This window comes from Sebastes fasciatus, chromosome 6 (genome assembly GCF_043250625.1).
Source record: "Sebastes fasciatus isolate fSebFas1 chromosome 6, fSebFas1.pri, whole genome shotgun sequence".
NCBI classification, from domain to species: domain Eukaryota; kingdom Metazoa; phylum Chordata; class Actinopteri; order Perciformes; family Sebastidae; genus Sebastes; species Sebastes fasciatus.
Window position 1 is genome coordinate 4,067,194 of NC_133800.1, and position 27,595 is coordinate 4,094,788.

General features: G+C 41.1%; 1 protein-coding gene across 2 annotated transcripts; it reads left to right on the top strand.

Moving 5' to 3' along the window:
• The first annotated feature begins 27 nt into the window (after window positions 1–27).
• erlin2 (ER lipid raft associated 2) lies at window positions 28–27,595 on the top strand. Of its 2 annotated transcripts, XM_074637226.1 has the most exons (12): window positions 29–188; window positions 2,359–2,466; window positions 3,228–3,309; window positions 5,853–5,899; window positions 6,132–6,193; window positions 7,513–7,638; window positions 9,474–9,547; window positions 13,868–13,926; window positions 18,955–19,046; window positions 19,136–19,225; window positions 22,860–22,939; window positions 23,025–27,595. In XM_074637226.1, the coding sequence occupies exons 2-12, from the start codon at window positions 2,360–2,362 to the stop codon at window positions 23,202–23,204; spliced, it is 999 nt and encodes a 332-aa protein (XP_074493327.1). In that variant the 5' UTR covers window positions 29–188; window position 2,359; the 3' UTR covers window positions 23,205–27,595. The 2 variants fall into 2 exon arrangements, with proteins under 2 accessions (XP_074493328.1, XP_074493327.1); XM_074637227.1 differs by lacking the exons at window positions 18,955–19,046; window positions 19,136–19,225; window positions 22,860–22,939; window positions 23,025–27,595 and adding an exon at window positions 14,010–17,153 and having other exon boundaries at window positions 28–188.

The window sequence follows — 27,595 nt, forward strand, 5'->3', positions numbered from 1 at the left end:
GCAGACAACAGAAGCTGTTAGTGGAGTGCCCACGAGGGGCGCTAATGCGACAAGTGGACGCCAAAAAGCCAAACTGAAGTCTACCACCGAAGAAGAATACGCAGAAGCGGAAGTAGCAGGTGCCTTGTGCTGCCTGCTTGTGATCTGTTGCTACAGAGTCTTCAGAGTCTTCACGGGTTAATCTACAGGTAAGACCTTCAGAGCAACAAGGACATTGTGCCACCGTCTATGTAAACAAGCGCTCTGCTATCGCCCGTCTCGTTTAATGTGACGGTTGCACGGCAAAGGGAGATAAACGGTGCTGGTATTGTTTGGCTAACTTGCAGCGTTAGCAGAGGTGAGTCAATATGAGTCGCTGTCTGCTGCTCTGACGGGAACAGTGAAGTGTTGCTATCGTTACGGTGTGACATCAGGGGACTGATAGTGTCGGTAAACGGGTCCGCTGTTGGAGAAGACTGGTCTTACTTAGGCAGCAATAATATACATTATGCTATCATAGCTAACGTTAGCTCAGGAGCCATCGAAACCAAACTAGGTTCACATATATGGCTATTTAAAGTTGTCTGTTTAATAAATCATACATATCGGTCATAACTTGATTACTTAACGACTGTATACAGATCTTCAGATTCACCCCTGTCATTCGGCATACGTGTGTATGTACGTCTGTACCCAACATGATATGTGTTTTGATGATGTGTTAATGTTGAACTTTGACCTGCAATAGGCTGCGGTCGTTTCCGTGAAGCACAGGAAACTGAGTCCGTCACTTTACGAAAACATGAGATTTCATTCTGACCGGTTCTGTTGGTCGATGATTTAGTTTTATTCTGAAACTGCCATATGAAGCTTTCTATTTATACCAGATTTTAAACACTGTTCTAATTCAACACGATATCGTTTCCACATTTGAGTGTTCACTTCTTTCCCTTCTGTCTATTCAGGATGTCAGTAGAGCTATACATGCTGCACATTATCTAACGTGTTATTGTCAGGGCATACATTTATTGTTGCAAGTAAGTTGATTATAAGTTAAAATTTCACTTAATTGTATCTTTGTTTGTTTCCATTCAAATTTAGAATCACTTCCCAGCAGACCAGCATCAAAACAAATAGTTGCAGACCAGTGTGTTACAAAGAAGGAAAGCGAAAACTAGACTTCTGCTCCTCCTCATGGCTCTGTTTTCAGGCTTTTGAAAATCTAGCCTGTGACGGGAGACTTTAACCAATCACAGGTCATTTCAGAGACCTGTTCATTGGCTGTTCATTCAACAGAGGCAGCTGTCAATCACTTGCAAACTCCTATTAAACAGTCAAACTAGGCAGCGCTGATCAAATATGAATCAATATTCTGTTACTGTAATGCCTATGTCTTGCGTAAAATGTTTTCAGAAACATCTTGTAGTGTACTGTTTAGCTTTAAAATGAGAAAGTTTGTGACGCGGCTGATGGGCGGTGATTAGTATTTCCTCAACTGATCTCAACATGGCTGCAGGGTCACAAACTCTCTCTGTGAAATCGTTCAGATGCCATAAGGAGCACCGGAGGACACGGATGCACATGTTTTTTTTTCAGATTACCTGTCATGCACTACTGTCACGATATATTTTATAAAAAATAACGTTTTTTAAATCATATTTACCTGAATTCTGCCCACTGCTGCTTAAGTTGGCTGCTTTATGTTCCAAAATGCAAATATTGCTTTTTGTTGGTGTTTGTAATATGTCTGTTCAGAACATGTTAGTTTATGTCAGTAATTGTGATTTTTGTGCTGGCCTATAGTTTTAACCATCAGTGAAGAAGATGTTACAGTATATTTAATTGGATCTAACATACAACTATCTTATAAACATTGTTGTATAAACAGTGTGATTCTGAGACAGGTCCAGTGTTGAACCAGCAGGGGCACCAGATTGTATCTCTGCAAATCCTTAACTAAGACAGCACCTCATCCCGCTCATCGGCTTAAACTACCTCAAGTAAACGTTATCATACATGTGTGAATGTTGATACTGTTGAAGATGGTACTGGCAGATTCATCTCATGTGTGAAGAGAGGTTACAATGTTTTCGCACTTTAGCCTCAATCCTCTTAAAGTGTGACAAGGTCACTGAGTACCAGCCGATGCCTGGCTAAGCCTGAGCTGAGAGGAGATAACCCAGGGAGCAGGAAGCCAATTCCAATGTGTTACTACAGTACGAGACAAGCCGCTGACTGGGTAGATAGAAAGAATCTATTAGTACTTGTAGTTGGGAGCATTTGATTGCAATTAAGGCAGGACTTTGTGTAAACACCAAACGAGAAACTCTGTTCCCATCTGCTCATTTTCCCATGCTGTCTTCTTTGTCTGCTTGCCAGGATGGCACAGTGGGGTGCCATATTCTCAATAATCGCTGCCCTCGGTGGAGCAGCGCTCTTAGCCTCCGTGCACAAGATTGACGAGGGACACACTGGAGTTTACTACAGGTGAGACTGCAGCACATGTTGTTTTTTTATTTTATGCCTGAAACATTAGTGTTAAAGTGCTCTGTTGTGAAACTGAGTCTATAAAAAAGGGTTAGCATCTGCTTCAAAGGTGTTCGCCATGAGCAACTTAACTGTTAAACAGCGACTACCATAAATACCTGAGCATTAACATTGCCAAAAAAGCCAGCGGTGGTTCTGTGTCTTCTTAGGGTAGAGTATTTAAGGTCTTATTACTTGCACAGACATGTAATAAATATCAGAGTTTTCATAACAAACAAGATACGATCAGCTATCGCCTTTCAGTGGAATGCTTTAAACAAATGATAAGGTGCCATTAAGACTGTGGTCTCTTGTGAGTCATAATGGCGACATCCAAGAATAAAGACTGATTCTTTATCAAGAAGTTCCTCTGGGAAAATAAATTTATCTTTAACCCCGAGTATGTGGGCAGAAAGGAAGGAATATCTGTACATGCCGTCAGCAGTAGCATAAAGGACAATGAAAGCCCCTGAGTCCTGACTGCTAACGTTGTCTAAAATACCATAACTGCTCCTCTTCTCTCCTAAATAAAGGCTCAGGCGAAGATTTGACAGATTTTGGCAAAGGCCCGAGTCTTTAATAGATAGAAGCTAAAATTCCCCCAGGAGTTTAATTCTAAGATATAACTATCAACTGTGTGTCTCTGTGTGTGTGTGTGTGTGTGTGCGTGCGTGCGTGTGTGTGTGTGTGTGTGTGTGTGTGTGTGTGTGTGTGTACCACAGGGGAGGGGCTCTCCTGACCACCACCAGCGGCCCTGGTTTCCATCTTATGCTTCCATTCATCACCACCTACAAACCAGTTCAGGTGAGTCAAGTGAAGTCATTTTTTTTTTATAGCCTAAAATCATAGAATGTATGTACTGTATGTAGACACATGAGGATGTATGTATATGTGTGTATATACAGTATATATATATTATTTAGATATTTTCGATACAATTTTTTTCCTTCCCGATACCGATTCTGATACCTGAACATGCGGTATCGGCCGATAACGCATGCTAATGTATCGGAATTGGTATCGCGTGATAAAAAAACATCGTCATTGTTTTTATTATTTAACAGCTGTTTACTCCTGACCATGTATGTTTATGATACGATTACTATCTTTGTTGCATGGCCTGGCTCAGGTTAAACCCTTTGTAAAGCATGAACAAATACATCCAGAGAATGAATGCAGTAGATCTTTATTTTATTATTCAGTTTGTCAGTTACAAAGAACATAAATAAATAAAGCTAGGAATAAATATTCTCTTAGCTGTCTCCTCAGCGGACAGCCTGTGTAGAGTGCAATATTCACACACCCTCTTAGGGTTCCGTCACCCCTCGAAACCGAAGCCTTACATACTGTACATATCGCCGTTCTATATGTTGGATTATCCACCGTGAAATCTTGCCATTACACTCTCCACCGGCACCGCACTGTTGTTGTTTGCTACTTGACAAACTACCTGCAAGCAGTTCTTCAAAACTGTCAGAAAGAGCACTCTGGGGGAGGCTCTGTCCTTCATTAGAAATAGTCGACTTGCTGAGTAATAAGCTCTGTGCATGAATGTATAGTGAACAAACTGGGGTTGCAAAAAGAAATGAATATTATTCCAGATTAGGGCTGTCAAAAACAAAACAATGACAGATATTGTTCAGAAACCCTCACAGGTACTGCATTAAGCATACAAAATATGCTCAAATCATAACATGGCAAACTGCAGCCCAACAGGCAACAACAGCTGTCAGTGTGTCAGTGTGCTGACTTGACTATGACTTGCCCCAAACTGCATGTGATTATCATAAAGTGGGCATGTCTGTAAAGGGGAGACTCGTGGGTACCCATAGAACCCATTTACATTCACATATCTGGAGGTCAGAGGTCAAGGGACCCCTTTGAAAATGGCCATGCCAGTTTTTCCTCCCTAAATTTAGTTTACGTTTGGAGCGATATTTAGCCTCCTTCATGACAAGCTAGTCTGGTTAGTATCAGTGGATTCCTTAGGTTTTCTAGTTTTATATGATACCAGTATCTTCACTCTAGCTTTAAAACTGAGCCCGCTACAAGCTGAAAATCCCAAGTTCGTTAAAACGACGCGTCATCACGTTAACTTTGACAGCCATAATACTGTAAATATATACAGTATATGTATGTTATGGTGTATATATACATATACGCATATTAGGAAGTGTATGCTTCATCTGTTACTTTCCTGTTTGATAGTAATATGCAAATATCCTTACTCTTGTTGTTAGACTGGTTCACTAGTTTCGGAGGGGTGGATGTTTTGTTGTTTAATGTGGGTGTGTAAGTGAAACTCTGAAAGGAAAAGATAAGTATAGACATAAATATGTCCAAACCCCTCTACATAGTGTGATGTATGAATTTAATATTGGGCATGTTAGCCCCAATGCATTCTAGCAGTTGCAAATTCAAGATTTAAAATATCCACAAGTGCTTATGCCCACTATCACGTGCTGCACACAGTGAACATGTGGTAGTTTTGCTCAGGACTGTTTTTAAAATAGTCACTACTTCCTTCCATTAAGAGGAGGACTGCAGGACATTACCAAATCATATTTATAGTGGAGTTCCATTCATAAAACTGACAGAAAGAGCACTCTGGGGAGGGTCTACTTGCTTAGTAATAAGCTCTGTGTAGAAATGTATAATGAACAAACTGATTGGGGCTGCAAAAAGAAATATTGTTCCACATTGATTGCCAGTTGCAGATGTTGTTTCTCTAAACACTGTCCAAAGAAAGAAGCCTATAAGAAGCCTTCATTAAAACGTTATTCTGGCCACCAGACTTTTGGAACCTGATCTACATGGAATTGTGTTGAATAGGAAATTAGACACCAGTCCGTATCAGTCACCAAGGTCATAGCTGATCTCAACCACAGATAAAAACAAATGAGGATCCAGGATGGCGGAAGTTTGAATGTCTTGAAATGTGCGTAAACCTGCGTCATTATCGATATCTCCTCGTCCATTACTAACCTTTAAGGACAGACGTACGAATGCAGTGCAACAGCCCTGTAATGTTTGTGAAGGTTATAACTTTGAGTTAGTGTCGACACATTGTGTCGTAGAGATGTTGATTCAGCTCTTAGTGGTGTCGCATTGCAATCCATGATACTGACCAGGACTTCCTGTGACTGCATTTGTCCTGTATGTACGACTGAGATCCAGGTTTCTTCAGTTGAACATATTGAACTCTCTGATTTCATACGGTGTTGATGGATTTACTCCCAGTCCTGCTAGTGTGTGTCTATTATGGTGTTTTTATTGTGATTTCAGGAGCACGTTTTTGTGACGTGGAAAAATTAATTAAAACGTGAATCTTTGTTTTTGTCTCGCAGACGACGCTGCAGACAGACGAGGTGAAGAATGTACCCTGCGGCACAGGGTAGGTCTGCTGTTTTGATTGGCTTAAGTGGTATCTACATTACACTCTACTTATTACAATGAGCATTCATCTTGTACCCTACACACTCCCACACAGTACATCGGGTGGAGTATTACACCAACGCTGGCCTCATCCAGACTGAAAATACAAGCCCTTTTATCTTATCTTGTACTGGTGTTTTGAATAAAAGCTCCTGTCAGTTAGTTCATGTTATGTATTTGCTTTCTTTCAGTGGAGGAGTGATGATTTACTTTGACCGTATAGAAGTGGTGAACTACCTCGTTCCAACAGCAGGTAAACTCGCCAGTGTTCTACGGGCCAAAAACATCAAACAAAGTATTCTAGTCAAAGTAACTCCCTGTTCATTTCTTTTCACATCTGAAGGCAACTTGGCACTGACAGGCATGTTGGATTGTTTTTTGTTGCAGCTGGCTCCAGCAGATTCACATACAGATTCTTCTTTGTATCACTATTTTTTTCTTTCTTTTGGATTTTGAAATACATTTTTTAATGCCAGAAGTGATATATTTGCTTCATTTGAGTCTATGTAAAGGTAGCAGGAAGTTACCGCTTTTATTGTTGTAGTCTGAGTAACGTGATGTCATCTCCGTTCCGTATCCGTCAACAAAACAAACCGCAGCGAGCTGCAGGGAGCTGAAATGAGAAAGTAGAAAACGACGGAAGGTCCACCCTCACATTTCATTTTAAATCCAGCATGGTAAACACTACACATCCAGTAAAGGATGGAAACACTTTGGGTTTCACACATTGACAGGAAAAGCAGAGCTAGACATCATGGCTAGAGCTGCATGCTAACTCTGTCATAGACAGGAAACGCTATCATATTGCAGTAACGTGCGGTCAAGCCAGCCGTCACTCATCTCCGTGGTGAAATCAGCCGACGCTACAACTGTAGAGCACCCATATACTGACATTTATGTTAAATACATTCAAACGGCCCCGATGGAGCTGACCATGGATGGATAAAGAGAACGGAGCTGATGGGATAGCTAGAGACGGACTTCTCTAAGTTACACCTGTGACTACGTCCGGTTTTCAAAATAAGGTGTTAACAAAGGGAACTGTATTTATAAAATACATATATGGAAATGGAAGATTGCTTAGATTATATTCACCAGAAGTATAAAACATTACATTTCCCTTATAAATTAAAAAGAAAATACCACTAATTTGTGAGGAGAAATGTCTTTATTCTTTGATTTTTGTGCTGCTGGAAATAATGTATAAATAATTCCTGACAATGGCTGAAATATTTGACTTCAGGACATCTCTGACTACATACATACTGAAAATCAAACATTTTTACTGTACCAGTTTAGATATTTTCCAAAGTAAAAGTCCCTAGAAGTGAAGAATGACATTTGTTCCTGTGGTCTAGTGTTAAAAAAGTAAAACAAAAAAACAACATAGTAAATCGTAATATCAAATCGCAATCCTTGTAGAATCGCAATACATATTGAATTGGCACCTAAGTATCGGATATTGATTCAGGAGATAGGTGTATCGTCCCAGCCCTACATACTGTACTATATGTGTGTTCTGTGTTTGCTGTCATCTCTGAACTGACTGAGCACTTCTTTCCCTCTCTGCAGTGTTCGACATAGTGAGGAACTTCACAGCCGACTACGACAAAGCTTTGATATTCAACAAGGTTCACCATGAGCTCAACCAGTTCTGCAGCGTTCACTCGCTGCAGGAGGTCTACATCGGCTTGTTTGGTAAGTGCTGCAGACCGGGCGTAACCTAACTACTAATTGGAAACACCTCGTCTCAGCTTTTATTAAAGGTACATGTGCATAAACAGGATGTAGTCGGCCTACAGCCGAGGGCTTCAAACCACCCTACATTTGTATGGCTTGTCTCATTATGTGGGCAGTGCCCTGTTACACACAACAACTGCTATGCATATGCACTTTACTTAAGTGAGCCCACTCCTTGTGAATGTTATAAACTATCTATCTAACCATAGTCCACAGAAGGTAAACACAACCGTGGCGTAATGATGATGAGACACTTACAGTGTACATACGCATCATCATTTTGAGGGGTATTTACAGTAAGCACATTAAAAGTTCCTTCTAGCTGTGTTACAATGACTTAAAGTGAGTCACGTTCAAATACTGATAGTGTATCGGTATTCCAGTTCTGACCAGTAAAGAACTTGTATTAATTTAAAATCGTTCATTGGTATCAATCTCTACTTATGGGGATCCTGATGCAGAATGCTCTCATGTTTTTACTTCCATTCGTTTAGATTTCGGTGGCCACAGTGTGGAAATTTCCCCACTGGTTAAATAACTTGTGACCGGTGTTCCCAATTACACCAGACTTTTTACAAGAAAATGTGATGCTCAATATTTGTAGTGCTCACTTTGATTTTGAACATTGGACGGCTGTGTGTCTGGCCTCTCGGTACTGCCATGACCGTTTTAACCTCTGTTAGTAGGCAGCACGGACTCACGTCATTAAAGCAGCACAAATCCCGAGTCAGAGGCTTCCCCACACACATGCTTTTTTCAAACAAAAAAATGTGACACTCCTCTGTCCGCGCTCCGCGTCTTGCGAGCCCTCCCCTCCTAAACAGTGGCGTTTTGAGGCTGCAGACCCCGGCAGTGCCCGTCTGCGAGCCCGTTGCGTAATGCGGCCTGCGGAGGCTTCCTCTCTGCCCTGTAGGCCCGAGCCTGGCGTGCGTTTCGCTCTGACATAAGCAACGGCGAAGAAGGCTCTTGGCTCGTCTCTACGACACGACTCGGGAAGCACTCAGCCAGACTTTTCTCGGCTGAGATGGACGGCATAGCGCTGCAACACGTCTTTCGGTTTAATTAAATGCATTCATTTTTAAGGATTCGGCTATTCCAGAGTATTGTTGTTTGTTATTGAATAAGAAGCATTTTCCAATTGGTTTGGTGTGTTTTATGCATATTTTTAATCTTGGTGGGTTAAAACAAAAACAACAAAGAATATCCGAATACCAAAAATTTAAATCTACATCACATCACCCAAGCAAGGCGATATATTGTGATTTTTAAAAAAAATATAATTTTAGGAAAACTGTCATAGTATAAAGAACACATTATATGCATTAAATCTCAGGGAAAAAAGTTTATGCAATCAGGACAATGGGATCTACATTTGTATTTATCACAGTCCCTGTTACATCTAACATCTTCAGCACTACTTTGAAAGGGAACACACACTGAGGACGCATCTCTTTGTAAATGAAATAAAGTACTGACTAAGTTAATCTTTACACGTAAACTATTAAAATACTAAACTACTAAAAATCCAAAATGTTTTTCAGAATCTCTATACTCTACAATTATTAATCAAACTAAACCAGTTCTACTGAGTTCAGCTCACCCGCCTTCTGTGTGTCTCTCTCTCTCTCTCTCTCTCTCTCTCTCTCTCTCTCTCTCTCTCTCTCTCTCTCTCTCTCTCTCTCTCTCTCTCTCTCTCTCTCTCTCTCTCTCTCTCTCTCTCTCTCTCTCTCTCTCTCTCTCTCTCTCTCTCTCTCTCTCTCTCTCTCTCTCTCTCTCGTGCTTTACCCCCACAGACCAAATTGATGAAAACTTGAAGTTGACACTGCAAGAGGACCTAACAAACATGGCACCCGGACTCATCATACAGGTACAGTAAAACCACCAAAAGTTAAGACAAGACAAGACAAGTTAGTCAAGTCCAGCAGCTGAGATCAAGACCGTCTCGGGTCCATTTGGGCCAAAACTAAGCCCCTGACCGTTTTTTGACAATTGATGCACATTTTTTTTTTTATTCCTTTGCAAAACTGATTGATGTGACCTTACATTGAGAGATGCTGGATGGATGTATTCATGTCATCACATGGATGTATAACAACATCTAAGCTCAGAGGTTTGCTTTTGGAGCTCGTAGCCACATCTCATCTCATCTGACATCAGAGGCCTGTACTACGAAGCAAGTTCAACATACCCAGAGTACCTTCTCGTTATCTGGCTTCACTAACCCTAACAAACGAGATCCCGCTAAACGGTCCTACGACACTGGTTATCAACTCGGTAAATCAACTCAGGGTTTCTCAGTCTGGTCACGAGCGCGTTCACACAAACGGGGCGGTGTTTGCAGCATGTGACCAATCACAAACATGGACAAGTCTACAGACTCGCAGACAGACAGGCAGAGAGGCACATTTTACAAAGGAAGAGCAAACTATAATATTAGACAAATACGAAGAAGTTAAACACACAATCCAGACTAACAGTAACACAGCTGAGGCTGCCAAATGCAGGAAGGACAGCTGGCAGAAGAAAATATTGCCAATGTGTGAATGCGTAAATTAAGACTTATTCATTTAACGAAACACTCAAAAGTCAGATTTAGTCGTCTGGATGGGGCAGTGATATTATAAAAAGTTTTGAGAATATACTGGATGAAATAACGTGTCAGCATGGAATCCACGTAATTGACACCCATTAGCTCCAAAGAGTTCCACACCTCCCTTAACTTTTAACACCTCTCTTTGGATGGATGTAGAAAGCTTTAGCCTTTTTTAGGGATTTGAGATCGGTATGTTTCAAAAGATTAAACTGGGCACAGTTTAGCCCCCCCCCCCGGGTCTTCAAACCCCTCTTCTGCTTTAAACGATCTCTTTCATGGTGGTTTTCAGACCTGGTATTAACACGCGTCCCGGGTGATCCGATCACAAGTGGACAGCTCTAAATTCAGGTGTGAACGCACTCCAAGACACATTGAGGACACATTGAGATGCGATCGCTCAGACCACATCCAGAGGTGATCTGGGCCACATTCTTTTAGCGGTGCGTACGCGAATGTGTCCTGGACCACATTAAGGACCGCCTCGACTTCTCTAAGTGATTGAGCTCTTTGATTTTGTGTCCTTCTCATCATCTTCCAACTATTGATCAAAACTAAGGCCGCCATATAAATTCAAATTATCTACAACCATTTTATTATCAATATTTTAGGCTTTTGCTTCCAGCTCTGGCAGCTTATTTTATTAATTTATTTTATTAATTTATTGTTGTGACACGGTTTGTGATCAAATCCAGATACAGTGGACTGACAAAGTATTGCTTGCATTTTTCTGTTTAACTTGTGTCTTTAACCTTTTCCACTCCACCCCTCTTTAACATAGACCCATTCCTCTCTTTTTTAGGGGGGTACAGGGTGTCTCTAGGGGGAGATAGCAGGTCAGCAGTAGATGTCGTATAGAAGTGATGTACAGTACATCATCTGAAAGCTGGGAAGATTAATTTGCTGTGCAGCTGAGCACTGTGTGTCAAGATGTTCTAGTCATAAATCAGGAATAAAAAATAATTAATTAATTAAAATAAATAAATTGTATGTAGTGTATAAGTGTTTAAAACATTATCATAGAAGTATATGATGGTCATCCCCATGCTCTATTAAGTCTCAAAAGTTGCAATTTTTGGGTTGATACCATTTGTTACACAGATTTGGTGCTAAATGTAAAGTATTTTTTACCTCTCAAGAATTGATAAAAAATGATCAATAATCCCTCCAAAATACCACATTAAGAACATCATAGAAAAAGCCATGCTGTGATTTGGTGTCAAAAACTTTTGCCATTTGGAGATTTCTGCAAGAATTGTATTTTTCGGCGATTGGATGGCGAGCACTTCTCTTGTGTAAACTGCTCAGAAACCCCCTTATTGTCAATCTAGCTAGGAGAGCCATCCATCCTCTGAATGCTCTAGGTCTCTAGTTTGTGGTTGTAAAGTTTCATGAGGCTGTGATTATCCTAGAGGTCACCACAGGTCATTTTATACAGTGAGGTCAAATTTAAAAAAAAATCTCACTACATTGAAATGGCTACTATGGGGACTAACATCATCACAGGTGAATACAATTAAAACCATTTTTAGAATAGACGAAAATAAGACATTTATACTGCAGTCAAAAACTGCATGGTTTATGCCCAAAACTGTATGGAATTAGTGTAAATGGGAAACTCGTGGGTACCCATAGAACCATAGGTCAGAGGTCAAGGGACCTTGTTGTGGTTGTGCTACCAGTACCTTCCCCTCTAGCTATAAAACCTGAGCCTGCTACAGCCTCTGATGGACAGTAAAGACAGCTGAGGGTGCCAGCGTCCTCGAGGAGTGGAAGAGGTTAACTACTAAGAAGGTTACGTTTCTACTAGGGCTGTCAAATATAACGCGATAATAACTCATTTCTTTAAGGCATTAATGCTACTTGAAATTTTTAGGTCGTAGCAGGCTCAGTGAAGACACTGGCATCATATGAAACTAGAAAAACTTAAAGGAATCCATCGGTACCAACCATGTCGTACTAGCTTGTCGTGGAGGACGCTAAATAACGCTCCAAACTTGCGCAAAATTTTGGTCCCTTGACCTCTGACCTCAAGATATGTGAATGAAAATGGGTTCTACGGGTACCCACGAGACTCCCCTTTACAGACATGCCCACTTTATGATGATCACATGCAGTTTGGGGCAAGTCATAGTCAAGTCAGCACACTGACACACTGACAGCTGTTAATGTTGTTATGATTTGAGCATATATTTTTTTATGTTAATATTTTTTTTTATATAATATAATAAGGGCTGTCCAAGTTAACGGGATAGTAACGCGTTATTAATGCAATTTACGATTTAAGGCGGGCTCAGTTTTAAAGCGAGAAGAGTGAGGATACTGGTATCATATGAAACTAGATAACTTAGAAAAACCTAAGGAATCCATTGGTGCCAACCAGGTCATACTAGATATGTTGTGAAATCGACGCTAAATTCTGGCAGGAAAAACTGTCATGTCAATTTTCAAAGGGGGCCCTTGACCTCTGACCTCCAGATATGTGAATGAAAATGGGTTCTACGGGTACCCACGAGACTCCCCTTTACAGACATGCCCACTTTATGATGATCACATGCAGTTTGGGGCAAGTCATAGTCAAGTCAGCACACTGACACACTGACAGCTGTTAATGTTGTTATGATTTGAGCATATATTTTTTATGTTAAATGCAGTACCTGTGAGGGTTTCTGGACGACATCTGTCATTGTTTTGTGTTGTTAATTGATTTCCAGTAATAAATATATACATACATTTGCATAAAGCAGCATATTTGCCCACTCCCATGTTGATAAGAATGTTAAATACTTGACAAATCTCCCTTTTAAGGTACATTTTGAAAAGTAAAAAATAAGTTTAATTGGAATTAATGCAATTAATCACGATAAAATATTTTAATCAATTGACAGCCCTAGTTTCTACCTTTGTCACCTTGTTGTCTCTCTTCAGAATGATACTTATAAAACAGCTAAAAGACATCTAAACTCAGACTGGACTGCGGTACAGAACCGGGGTATTGATGATATTAATAGTAATGTCAACCTAATGAAACTGGATACAGAGTTCTTGAGTCTTTTTACAGTTTTCAACCTTGTATTGACCTTCACAGCCTCTATAAAGCCTCTCTCCTGTAGAGTCTATTATAACAACACAAAACGTTGTTTGTCCGAGGAGTTTTTATAAAGGACAACATCATGACTGACTTTGAAAGGAGCCTGAGTGGTCCCCCCCCCCCCCCCCCCCCCCCCCACACCCCCACACCCACACCCACAGAGATGCACACATTTCACTCCTGGGTGTTAAAGGCTCCACTGGGCTTTAATACTCTGGCCTTGTGTTTCCTGTAAATTTCTAGACACAGTTGGAATAACATGTTTTTTCTGTACTTTCCGGGAAACCAATAATCTCCACAGAGTTCAGAGGGCCTTTAAACAGGACTGCCTTTGTCTCGGGGCTCCTCTCAAAATGCCTTCCTTTTTTTTTTTTAGATAATCCCCTGGTGGTGAAAACCTCTTTATCGTTGTGTTGCTTTAAATTCTCCCGCTGCCTTTATCTGGCTACTTCAGGGTCTGACTGTTTCTATTTCTGTCTTTGTTTGTCTGTCTCACTGGTCCACAGGCGGTCCGTGTCACAAAACCCAACATCCCAGAGAGCATTCGCAGGAACTACGAGCTCATGTGAGTTTTTTTCTTTTTTTAAGGAATGTCCCCCCCCCCCCCCGAATCCCTGAATCGTGTGTTGTGTAACTTTCCCTCCCAAGTGGATGGACCTGATGTTCATCCAACTCTCTCGCCCTGCCAAGTCCTGCAAGACTCTGCTGTTTCATGTCAGTCTGCGAGCATCTTACTCCGGCCTCATAAATCAACAGCATGTGCTTTGTTACATCAACTGTGATAAGGAGAGGAAACTGAGGATTTACAGTGAGATGTAGTAAAGGTCACCGTGGAAAGTGACAGAAGTCAGAGGACAGAATTTCGATATTGTTAAATTTAAAGTCAGACTTGTGTGTCTGGCTTCTGGCCCAAAACCTACACAAAGCCTGATTGATGCAACATGCATGTGTCAACTGGTCTACTCTGTTACCTACACACTTGTTGAATTTCTCGCCAATTGTCGTTAAAAATGAACTCAAATGTCTATACATACACTCACTCTGTTTCATCAGAGCTTCGAAACTCCCTCTCTTCCTGTTGAGCAACCGTCTTTGTTAGTGATGAATCAGACACTCACACAGTCACAAGTGATGAACTGAGACTAGAGGGAATATAAAAATAAGCTGCAGCAGCTCTGGAGTTGCGCTTTCCTCTCTAATCACTTCTTGTACACACGTCACCAATCAGCTGTTTCACAAAAATATTTCATCATCTGGCCTTTACATGTTTTTTTGTCAATTTTGTCATCATTCCTGAGGGCTATGGTACCAATTACTCACCAACTGAATTGCTGTAATCTGGGGAGGTAGTGTCATCATTTCCTGTAAATGATTGTTCAGCGGGCAGCAACACAAGCTGTCAGACAATCACAGAAGTCGTTGCCGGTTTCCCACGTTAAGATTCTTATCTGTATCCATTTTATCCTGCAAAACAGCATTAGATTTTCTCAGAGCTACATCTTGACTTAAATTTGATCTACTGCAATTTGAATAGGTAAACAACTAGTCTTTGGATGAGCATACTTTTGGTTTCACTTTCTTCTAAGTTGACAGTCATGTTTAAACTCAGTGTTGTTTATACAGCCTGTGAGACAATCTGAGCGTTGGCGTTAGTGACACGATCGGACGTTATCGGATGTAAACAGGCTTTATCAGTTAAAGAAAAGATGATTCAGACTATGGAAATAAGCCCAGGGTTGTAAAAGAAACACAATTTCCCTTTAAACCAGCAGTGATATTGTTTTAATTTAGAAGGATCACTCGAGAGATGAACCCGATTAATGTGGTTCACATAGTAATAGGACGGCTTCCAATGAGGCAAAGGCATGAAGATGCAAAGCAAAGATTTCCAGGGCATGTTGCCAGGCCTCAGGGCGCTCTCAAGGACTTTTTTTTAAGCTGCTTTCTGCACACCTTCAGTAAATCTGCTTAATTTCTTTTTTTTTTCATTGTGATGTTAAAAATGTTGGCAGAAATCTAAACACAAAACACCGGAGCTGCCAAGAACAAGCTAACATGCATATAGTAATAAACACAGTGTCTAGCTCTTTATTATATGAAGTCCTGATCATCGCCAAAGAAATGCCTCAGTCCAGATCACGCATGTCATTTCAAATCTGTGAGTGCAGTGCTTGGTGGGTTCATGCTGCGTTTTCTGACCATACCATAAATATGTACCATTCACATCAGCATCCAAGTCATAATTACAAAGGATTACTCCGATTTTTCGGAAAGCTCCGACGTAGCCAACTTGGTGCCTGAGAAGGAAAACAAATCCGGATCCCTCAGGTCAGCCAAAGTCCACCGTTTGAAAGTAATTAAAGTCACGGGTAGAGTGCCATGTTGTAAATGCACCATAGAAGCACTGATTTCCATAGGTGGTCCAGGAGTTTTAATTAAAGACCCTCACAATCACACTAAAATAATAATAACGCTCCTAACCTCTAGAAGTATTTTAACAATAAAGTTGTACAGAAATAAACTTCCTAAGTTGGGATCAAAAGATCCGCGATCATTTTCTCATAAGGCTACAATATTATGCTTGATATCGTTGAATAACTAGAAATTCCAAGCTTTCCAACGCACTTGAACACACCTCGACTCGGCTCACACACGGGGACGGCAAAACGAAACGGTGAAACTTCACATTTTACAGTCACACTGACATAAATCTGTGTTCTTGTCAAAGTATTTCACTAAAGCATGTTAGCGTTATTTTCGCCCCAAAACGGCAGATTTTAGTTTCTTACAGTTCTGCAGCGATCATCATGAAACATTAGACAGCCAGAATGAAAGACGGTGAAGGAGGCCAGGCCGCCATCCTGGGGGGGTGGGGAAGAGTAGTTTGGTGTCAGGGGAGGTTTTGCCCTTCGCCCTTTGATTCAGCCACTAGAGACGGACACAAACAAATAATACACCATTGTCCTCCTGTGTCTGAGGATTACAGTGCCCTTTTCCACCTTTGCAATCTGCATTTATCTGCCGTATAGCATGGATCTCTTTGCTCATTGATCAGTCTTCACTGTGTTAAATACTATTTCAATGTTTTGGGGATGCTTATGTTATTTGTAACATGGCTATATGGAAATATCTAGTAAAACTCCCAGTAAACAGTCAATATGTCAACGATAAGCATGTAAACATGGAGAGGGCCTGAACATATCTTTATAAATTGTATCAAAAATGTTATATTTTCGTGTGTTTTCATCAAATTTATAGTTACAGTTGTAGTCAAAGAGTAGTAGGATACATTCAGTTGCATCATGGGACCTTTTCTTTTAATGGTGATATTGCCTTTTGAAATTAAGATTTTATACTAGACAAGGATAAAAACATTATTGCTGATCCATTGTGATTATCCCCATGGTATTATAGTTTAGTCTGCGTAAAATCTAGTCATAAATCTTAGCTTCTGACCTTTCACATGTATGCATATATGGTTTAGGAGCTGGTCCTGATGCATTTTTGGTAGTTATTTTAGACGTTTTTTTCCGAGGAACAGGGCTAGAGTGCGGGAGGCTAACGCCCGGCCACACGGCGCGCTTCAGGCTCGCCTGACGGCAGCGTCACGTCATGGCCGCGTCATGCCCACCTAGGGTGTTCACACTAGACGCGAGTTACCCGCGTCTCGGGAGCCTGTCGGCTACCTGTCAGCTGTGTTTTTGCTGCTGCTGACAGCCCTTTCTTTCTACATAGAGTTTGCCTTTTAATGGCCATTTAACTTCATAATAAATGTGATTTATATTTATTTAAGACAAAAAAGGGTAAGAACTGTGTGGTAATTTGTAAATATTATTAAAAACAAGCAAATAAATTCATACATAAATATTAATATATAGCCCATAGAAATCCCTCTTTTCTGTCAGTGAAGAGGGATTTATATATATATTTATATATATATTATATATATATTTATATATATATTTAATATATATTTAATATAGAGGGATTTATATATATATTTATATATATATTATATATATATTTATATATATATTTAATATATATAAATCCCTCTTCACTGACAGAAAAGAGGGATTTCTATGGGCTATATATTAATATTTATGTATGAATTTATTTGCTTGTTTTTAATAATATTTACAAATTACCACACAGTTCTTACCCTTTTTTGTCTTAAATAAATATAAATCACATTTATTATGAAGTTAAATGGCCATTAAAAGGCAAACTCGATGTAGAAAGAAAGGGCTGTCAGCAGCAGCAAAAACACAGCTGACAGGTAGCTGACAGGTAGCCGACAGGCTCCCGAGACGCGGGTAACTCGCGTCTAGTGTGAACACCCTAGGTGGGCATGACGCGGCCACGACGTGACGCTGCCGTCAGGCGAGCCTGAAGCGGGCTGTGTGCCCCAGGCGTAAGGATGCATCTTAAATATAAATACAAATGTTAAAGGTCCTGCACACCCACACAGGTGACACCTCTGCATATGTTGAAGTTGGGAGGAATTATTCTGGAAATGATGTCACCACACAGAAAAATTAAAGTTTTAGATGTCGGTGAAAGTAGTGGAAACACCGTATGTGTGTGTGGGTGTGTGGGTGTGTGGGTGGGGGGGGTCGGGGGGGATGTTTTAATGTTAAAGTGTGTGTTAAGGGGACATATGTTCATCTTCAGGTTCATGTTTGTATTTTGGGTTTCTACTAGACCATGTTTACATGCTTTAAAGAGACTGTTTGTAACTTCTTACACGTATAAATCATTGCGGGTCGGTGTCCCATACACGCTCGCTTGTGGCTACGCTGTTCATACTCAGACTCCAACACAAACTACACGGAAGCACCAAAACCGCAAAGTTCTATCTAGTGAAGCCCGTCTTGCAAAACTGTGTTTGCCGCTGTCTGAGGACGCGGGGGAGACCGTAGCTTTGGTCTCCAGGACCGGAGTCTCTGCTCCTCTGCCTGCTTGCCTTCACTCACACACCACGCTCGTTCTCACTCGCTCCACTCTCACGTGCATGCGCGCACACTCCACACTGCAGAAGAGTTAGTAGCTCTGAGAATATCTAGTGAATGTACAGTGGACGTTTGTGCAGAAATAACTGCTGCAGCTCCTCCAGACCAACAGAGGTTTCCCGTGTCTTGTGAAGTGACGGGGCTCCGCAGAGAGAAACGTTATCGTCTCCGACCAAAACTCCGGTGTCTCCCCTGTTTCCTGCGGCCGCGGTCGGGAGGCTGAGGCAGGAAAAGCCAACACTATGATCAGCATTGATTCATGGAGAGACCTTCATCTGGTCAGCTAACATTACTGCCAAGCAGTTGAAATATAAAGTGATATTGTGGTTTTAGCTGACGTGTGTCGCCTCACTGTTACGAGCTATGCTGGTTCATGTATATTTAGAGCGAGCGCGACGCTGACTTTCGTTGACTTAACAGCCACAGGTGTCGCTGTTAACAAGCATTTCTGATTCTCGTATTTCTCCATGGATGAGTGTTTTGATACTTTCACAGTATTTATATATCACTCAAACCTGCTTTATCATATAAAAGACATGAAAATCTCACTTTTTACAAAATGGGACCTTTAATGTTTGCAGGGAGAGCGAGAAGACAAAGCTGCTGATCTCTCAACAGACACAGAAGGTTGTGGAGAAGGAGGCAGAAACAGAAAGGATCAAAGCTGTGATAGGTGAGAGAGAGAAAAAGCAAACAATCAAGGAGAAGTGTCTCATACACACTATGGGTTGAAACATGGAAATATGCTTCTTTGTTTTACAGAGGCTGAGAAAGTGGCACAAGTGGCAGAGATCAAGTTCGAACAGAAAGTCATGGAGAAGGAAACGGAAAAAAAGATTTCTCTAATCGAAGGTTTGTATCAAAGTACTCGGATCGTTTACTGAAGTAAAAGGACCAGTACAACAATGTAAAAATACTCTTATTACAAGTAAAAGTAAATGTCCCCTCTAACTAAAATATTATCTCACATTGTTTGTTTCGTAAAGGGCATGAAAAACTCCCTTTTTCAGTGCTTGTGCATTTGGGTATCTGGAGTGCCCTGTCTGTTTTTTTGTGGGCTGCCTGGATCAGAAAATATGTGATTCAACAACCCATTCAGATTTGGTTCCCCTTTCTATATCACATGCAGACTCATTAGATTATACCTCCCACAGCTTGAGAACTACCTTTTCAAATCAGAGCAGACCAGGCTTTTTCTGGAGGGGGGCTTAAAGAGACGGGCGCTAAAACGGAGCGCTTCAGACAGAGGGTGAATACAGGTATATTCAGACAGAGAGTATCAGAAAAATACTGTGTTTTGAAAATTAAAAAATACAAGTATGAACCTGGAAATGAGCACGATATGTCCCCTTTAAAGAAACAATATGTAGGACTGACAGCTAGCGTTTAAAATGGGTAACAGCAGTCCAAATTCATTCCGTCCGCTTCTCCGGTGTGACTGATAACAGTTAGTGCAAGTTTTCTTAACTTGAAGGTTACCTTCTAGACACGACCGCATTAGTCTCTGGCCAGCAGCAGCAGTCGGAATCACTTCAGCGGCTGTGTGTCTCAAATACTCGCTGCCATGAAAACCAGCTGCACACGGACCACAGAGAGATGTGCCGAGGCTTTTGGCCGGTCGGGTAGAATCTAACGTTAACGTTATCTCTGTTGATCCAGTTGGTTTACTTGCTTCCATGGCTACTGAAGGCTGTGTTTGAGTGCCAAACTGTTTCATATGCGGTAACGGGGTGTTGAAATGGGCAGTGGACGAGATCACACAGATCCAAAACAAAAAACAGACATTCCGGACCAGAATGGAAATTTCAAAGGAGAACATCCAGGCTGTAGCATTGTTGTCGGAGAAGCCAGTATGTCAATGTAGCATATTTCCTTAATCTCTGATGACACATCATGATCATTTTATGATTTATTACAGTAAATATATTACATATTGGTCCTTTAATACTGATGCCAACTAGGGAGAGAGTGAGGGAATGTACAAAATAATGTAAACACTACGTGAAAAAGGAATTAGTTTGAAGTAAGGTAGTGCCCCAAGCACACACTGTGCAACTATTTTGTAAGGTGTCACAAACCAGCAAGGTTGGGAACCACTGGTTTAAACTTCACAATGCATTGTATTTAGGGCCGTCAAATTAAATTTTTTAATCGGGATTAATCGCACGATTGTCTATAGTTAATCGGGATTGATCGCACATATTTTATCTGTTCAAAATGTACCTTAAAGGGAGATTTGTCAAGTATTTAATACTCTTCATCAACATGAGAGTGGGGAAATATGCTGCTTTATGCTAATATATGTATATATTTATTATTGGAAATCAATTAACAACACAAAACAATGACAGATATTGTCCAGAAACCCTCACAGGTACTGCATTTAGCATAACAAATATGCTCAAATCATAACATGGCAAACTGCAGCCCAACAGGCAATAACAGCTGTCAGTGTGTCAGTGTGCTGACTTGACTATGACTTGCCCCCAAACTGCATGTGATTATCATAAAGTGGGCATGTCTGTAAAGGGGAGACTCGTGGGTACCCATAGAACCCATTTTCATTCACATATCTGGAGGTCAGAGGTCAAGGGACCCCTTTGAAAATTGACATGACAGTTTTTCCTGCCAGAATTTAGCGTCGATTTCACAACATATCTAGTATGACCTGGTTGGCACCAATGGATTCCTTAGGTTTTTCTAAGTTATCTAGTTTCATATGATACCAGTATCCTCACTCTTCTCGCTTTAAAACTGAGCCCGCCTTAAATCGTAAATTGCATTAATAACGCGTTACTATCCCGTTAACTTGGACAGCCCTTATTATATTATATAAGCTCTTATGTGAAATCTTAATCTGAAAAGTAACTATTGTCAGATAAATGTAGTGGAGTAAAAGTAGAAGTGTGAAGTATGATAAATTGTAAAGTAGAACAATCAGGGTCTGAAATTAACTTTAGTATTTGTTTTTGTGTGCCAATCAGAAATGTTATCTGCCACTTTTGAAATCTCTGCTCTAAATGAAGGAATAACATTTTAGATCTGATGTCATTCAATGTTAAATATATTTTACACAAAAAACATGTTTTATGCTTGGTAAATTCCAGAGTTGGAATTACACCGTGGCTTATGGGTGAGCCCTATTTTTTGGGGGTGGGAGGGTACTGTACACAGTACTGTACTGTATTATGTTATTGTCATCTGTAGTGGTTATTTGCATAAAAACACACAATTAAAATGATCATGATTATTTAAATATTTGCTTTGATTAAAAAAAATCTTGGCAAGCTGTTTAGAGCTAGTGTTAGGAAGGGTCATCATTTTTCTCTCTAATATCTATTTTATATTGTTGTGAAAACATCTCCTTCACACAACTGGATTTATTCAAGTTTCTCACCAAAAACTAAACTGCGTCCCCCTCAGGTTTACTAGCACCACGCTGTTCTTTTTTTCTCTCCGCCGTGGCTCCGGTCCCAAACAAACTGAAACATGACACAGCGTGCGTATGCGCCATTGTGCATGCGTAACTGTCGGAAAGCATCAATACAGAGGAATCGATGGACACGGAGGCATGAGATGCCAAGAACTCAGACAACTAGGAGCCGGTTCTCTAGTCCCATCCCCAGCGTTTTCCCTGTCTGCCAAAGTGGCGGGTGTCCTGTCCTGATGATTTTATGCCAAAGTATGGCCGAAAAAATGGCCGAAAAAGGCTGAAATATGTCAGAAAAAAAGGCAGATATATATCTGTATAAAAGTCTGAAAAACGTCTGGCAAATGTCCAAAAAAAGTAGAAAAAATGTCTGCAAAATATCCCCAAAAAAGTGTGAAAAATAAGGAATATGGCCCAAAAAAGGCCGAAATACATGCAAAAAAAGGCTGATATGTGTCTGCATGAAAGTCTGAAAACATCTGAAATATGTCAGAAAAAAGGCTGATATGTCTGAATAAAAGTCTGGAAATACGTCTGAAATATGTGCAGAAAAATGTCAGACCCTGAGTATAAGTACCTCAAAATTGTACAGTCCGTATATAAAGTACTTGAGTAAATGTACTTAGTTACTTCCCACCACTGTTTGTATCCTAAACAGGCTCAGTTTTTCACTTCACATGTAATAACATGAATAATCACTACATGCCTTTTCGATGTGCTTATTCCAGGGCTTATGTTGACAAGGCCACTTATGAAACAGCTATTGACACCGTTTTACCACGTGTGCTTTTCCTGCTAGGGCAAGTCAAAATGTGTGATTCCTAAGAACGAACCAAACATGCTGAGCACTTAAACTAAGAACAATCAGAACTGCTTTATTTCCAAGCGTGTTTGTTTTTAGTACTGGTTTGCTGTTTGAGCTTGGGAACTAGTTGTTTAGCTGGAACTCGCAACATTTACGCCAGCCCTCCTACTTTCTGAGCAGTAAAGCAGCTTGGACTTCTTTTATTACAGCTTGTTAACTCTGACCGTTTGTTTGTTTGTTCTGATTCATAGACTCCGCTTACTTGGCCCGGGAGAGAGCCAGGGCAGATGCAGAGTTCTATACATCACAGAAAGCTGCAGAGGCCAATAAGGTAACAAGATAACACAAATACACATCACCCACCATAGCCGGGACTAATGGGGACTGGAATTTGAATTCTGTTGTGCCTCTTGCAGATGAAGTTGACACCGGAGTACCTGCAGCTAATGAAGTACAAGGCCATCTCAACCAACAGCAAAATCTACTTTGGGAACGACATACCCCAGATGTTTGTGGACTCTGGCTCTGCAGGGAGCTCTATCAAGGCCTCTGCAGCCATGGACATTGTTGCTGAGCAGTTCCTGGACCTGGATTAGCGAGGGAAGTAGTGGGGGCCCGCAGGACCACCCAGGGGTGGAGGACTGCTGGAGGGCAGGAGCCTGGCCCACAGGCTCGGCTGGCATCTTCTCCCTCTGACCTGGAGAAGCTCTGCAGACCAGGGCCTGTATTTCTCAAACACCTCAGAATAACCGCTAGAAAATCACAATGAAGGGTTTGACTAGGATGTAATATTCTCCTGCCTCAGAGCAGAGGACTCGAGATATTATATAGCTTCCTACGCTTCTACTGAATGAGATCGTCTAGACTACAGTAAATTGGTTGGAAGTAAAACTAGATGAGATAGCTTCACCCGTTGGTGAATAATTATCCCCCTTTATTTGTCATCATCATCATCCCTCCTTTATCTTCATTTAAAGGAATTTTCCCTGCTGCTGCTGCTCAGCTCTTGTGGCCTGTGCATCAAGTGTGCCAAGTCCATTTAGCCACAACATCAAGGATCACAAATCCATCACTACTGGTATGTTTATACTGTTATCCATTGACGTGCATGTGTCCTCATTGAGCATGTGAAGCAGTGATATTTATTCAGTGACGGGGAAATGACTGATCATCTTAACTAAGATCATCTTAATTCAGAGTTGTTGTTCTTGTTAACATCAATTGGCCGTTCGCTAACCCCTGTCCCCTAGTTACTGTTGCTATGCCTGTCCAGCTTTCATTTCTCACACTGCATAAATGCAGTAGACTCGATTTTTTTTCTTTGTCTGCCACTCAGAAATGTTATCTGCCACTTTTTAGATCTGATGTCATTCAATGTTTAATATTTTATACACAAAAAACATTATATACACAGTAAATTACAGTGTTCGAATTACACCGTGGCTTCCGGGGGAGCCCTATCTTTCGGGGCAGGGAGGGTACTGTACACAGTACTGTACTGCACTTTGTTATTGTCATCTATAATGGTTGCATTAAAAACACACAGTTCAAATGATTATGATTATTTAAATATTTGCTTTGATTAAAAAAATCTTGGCAAGCTGCTTAGAGCTAGTGTTAGGAAGTTAAACGGGTCATAATTCTCTCTAATATCTATTTTATATTGATGTGAAAACATCTCCTTCAAACAACTGGATTTATTCAAGTTTCTCGCCAAAAACGTAATTTTACAAGACTACATTTGAACACATCATGATAATGTTGTAATTTACCTCCACTCAATAGTAATTTTTCCTGAGCAGCGTTTGAACGCCTCATAATAATAACTCAATGGCACCTCCGTTAACGTTAGTAGCTCCATTATTTAGCCAAGCAGGACTGTGCTGCCCACCGGCTTTTAACAGCTAACGTTACTAACTCTCTTACTGCTGATTTCAACTCAGGTTTGTTGTTCACGGTGCAGCATTGTCAGAGAAAAAATAGGGTGCCCACCTCAGGTTTAGTAGCACCATGCTGTGGCTCTGGTCCAAAACAAACTGAAACATGTTTAAGCGTGCATCCAAATTGCTGTGGGAAAGCCTCAACACAGATGAATTGATAGTCACGGAGGCATGAGATACCAAGGAATATAAGAATCCGTTCCTACCGGTAACCGGTTCTGTATTCCCATCACCAGCGTTTTCCCTGTCTGCCAAAGTGGCGGGTGGCCAGACAATTTCAGACCCTGCTTACTGCCATTTGTACTCTTACATGCCATCGGAACTATTTGTATTCTAAAACTTATCAACCGAAATACTTCCGACCTGTTTGATAGTGATAAACAGAAACACATTTCAGTTTGAATCATGTTAACACCACTTTGTTTTGCCCTCCGGGTGCTTTGTAATCAGATGTCGCTTTAGCTTGGTCGGCTTCATGGCTTCGTTCGCTAGCAACGTGAAGACACGTGACTCATTTTAGTCTTCTGTCGCTCGATATAACTGTCGTCATATTTTCTCAATTTAGCTAGTTTGGGCTTAGCGTCACTGGACGATGTGGACTGACTCAGATATTTCTCCATGCTCGCCAGCTAGCTAGCTGGTTAATAAGCTAAGCTAAGTAGCAGCTGCAACAGTTTTGAGTGAAGTGACAGATTGACGTGATGTGCCACAATCATATCAGAATTTCTATTGGCCCAAAGCTAACCTGGGTGGGAGTAATAGACACTATGCTTGTTTTATTGGCGCAAATGGTCCCCATCTGGACTTTTTAATAGAGCACACTTTTATAATTTATAGCAAATTATTTTGCGGACCCCCCTGACAGAGTGGTGCGGACCCCTGGGGTTCCCCAGACCCCACTTTGATAATCACTGCAGTAGACAATGAGAACAATGGCAGATTTACAATCAAAATTGCTAACAATTGCAGCTTACATTAGCACAGATAAACACAAAGTTCAATCCATTCTTTGTGTTTTTGGTTTTGAAAAGACGATACAAAAGTTTTACCATGCTTTTTAAATGTAAAGTGTCACTCTTTTTGCAGTCCAATGCACACCACTAAAGGACAATTGCTGTCCAATGGAGGGATTTAGCGAACGGTCAATAGCAACAACTTTTTCACGTTTTGTGAATGAAGCGGTTGCATCCCAGGAAAAAAAGAGAGTCCAGGGAAGGGCAGCTCTGCTCAATCCGAGAGGAAATGGAAGGACACGACAGGATCAAGAAAGTTATTAAAATGTTGGTACTCCTCTGCTGAAAAAAAAAGGACCAAATATGTGTCGCTCTGAGGATGGTAGGCCGTGATTTTTTTATTCTGAACTGCTTGAAAAATACAGGCCCGCAACCAGATATGTCACTGTAGACCAAACACAGGGATGATGAATGTACTGTGGTAGCTGCTGCCTGTCGGATGTAATAGCATCACTCCATTTCTTTGTTTCATGTTTTTGTAAAAAAAAAAAAAAAGTTCTTTTGAGCACAGGGGACCTGTTGAATATTAAAGGGACTATTTGTAACTTTCAGAAATGCTTCTTAACAGTGACACCTGTGGCCGTGAAATCAACGAAAGTCAGCGTCGGGCTCGTGCTTGCTCGCTCTCAATATACCTGAACGAGCATCTTTCAAAACAGTGAGGCGACACAAGTCAGCTAAAACCACAATATCACTCTATATTTCAGCTGCTTGGCAGTAATGTTAGCTGTCCAGACGATGGTCTCCATGAATCAATGCTGATACTGCGTTTGCTTCTCCTGCCTCAGCGCAGGCTTCAGCAGCGGGGCTCCGCAGCAAGAAACTCGTCTCCCTCCGCCCGCAGCCGGAGTGAGCAGGAAGACACCGGCACCCGGTCGGTAACGAGACGACAAGGTTTCTCTCTGCGGAGCCCCGTCACTTCACAAGACACGGGAAACCTCTGATTGTCTGGTGAAGCTGCAGCATTTATTTCTGCACAAACGTCCACTGTACATTCACTAGATATTCTCGGAGCTAAACTAACTCTTCTGCAATGTGGAGTGAGCGCGCGTTCACGTCTAGAGGTGGAGCGAGTATGCGAGTATGCGAGAACGCGCGCGCTGTCTGAGTGAAGGCAAACGGGCAGAGGAGCGGGGACGCCGGCAACACGCGAGCGCGCATATGCGAGCGCGCATGTGTCCCGACCCGGTACATTTATACGCTTAAAAAGTTACAAACAGTCCCTTTAACTGAATTTGTGCAGCTGTTTGAAGTTGTACCACATTTTGCTGTATATGTATGTAGCACTTAGTTTTCTCACTGTGCATTCAGTGGAGAGACTATATCTGTGCAACTGTTTATTTTGACTGTTAATATCTGTTTTGCATTAGGAGCTTTATTCCAAACGGATTAGGTTGGGTTATGACACGAAAAACAATCCGCTTTTGTACTCCAGTTTTCATACAGGATATGTACGGTAGTGAATTGGCTTTGAGCCTTTGGAAACATGACCCATTGCTATACAGATTGATAAAGACGGACTCGCTGTAGAAATATTACCAACCTGCGCAGGTCTAAATTGTCTAGGGGTCACTTATTCATTTTGGAAAACCCACTCAAAACCTTTTTTTTCTACAAATCTTGACTTGATCAGGACCAAAAGACAATTTAATGTGTGACCCCCATGTGTTCTCTTGTTTGGGGGATTATTTCTACAGAAGGATGTGGTGTTGCACAACAGAGAATACTTGGGTATGAGTTAGTGACCAAACAATTGCCTCTATCTACGTCGAAAATTTACTCATTTATTTAGTTTTGTCTGGTTTTGCGGGAAAGGGGTTTTTCATCGTTGATTCCGGGAACTCGGCATGTTGAGCAGACACTGCCGCGGTGAGAAAATGTTTATGTAATCTGAAGCTAAATGGCTCATATCATGAATTCACTGTAACCCAATGCAACTTCCATTTGTCATTTCTTGTACAAACGGTGATCATGTTCTGTGTAATTGGCACCGCTCTCTGTGTTTGTTTAAAGTTGGTCCAGTTAGCCCTCAAA

Excerpts from the sequence above, each read along its gene's own strand:
- erlin2 (XM_074637226.1), top strand. The coding sequence starts at position 2,360 with ATGGCACAGTGGGGTGCCATATTCTCAATAATCGCTGCCCTCGGTGGA. Across the intron at positions 3,310-5,852 it reads CCACCTACAAACCAGTTCAG|ACGACGCTGCAGACAGACGA; the intron begins GTGAGTCAAGTG and ends TTTGTCTCGCAG. Across the intron at positions 22,940-23,024 it reads AAGCTGCAGAGGCCAATAAG|ATGAAGTTGACACCGGAGTA; the intron begins GTAACAAGATAA and ends TGCCTCTTGCAG.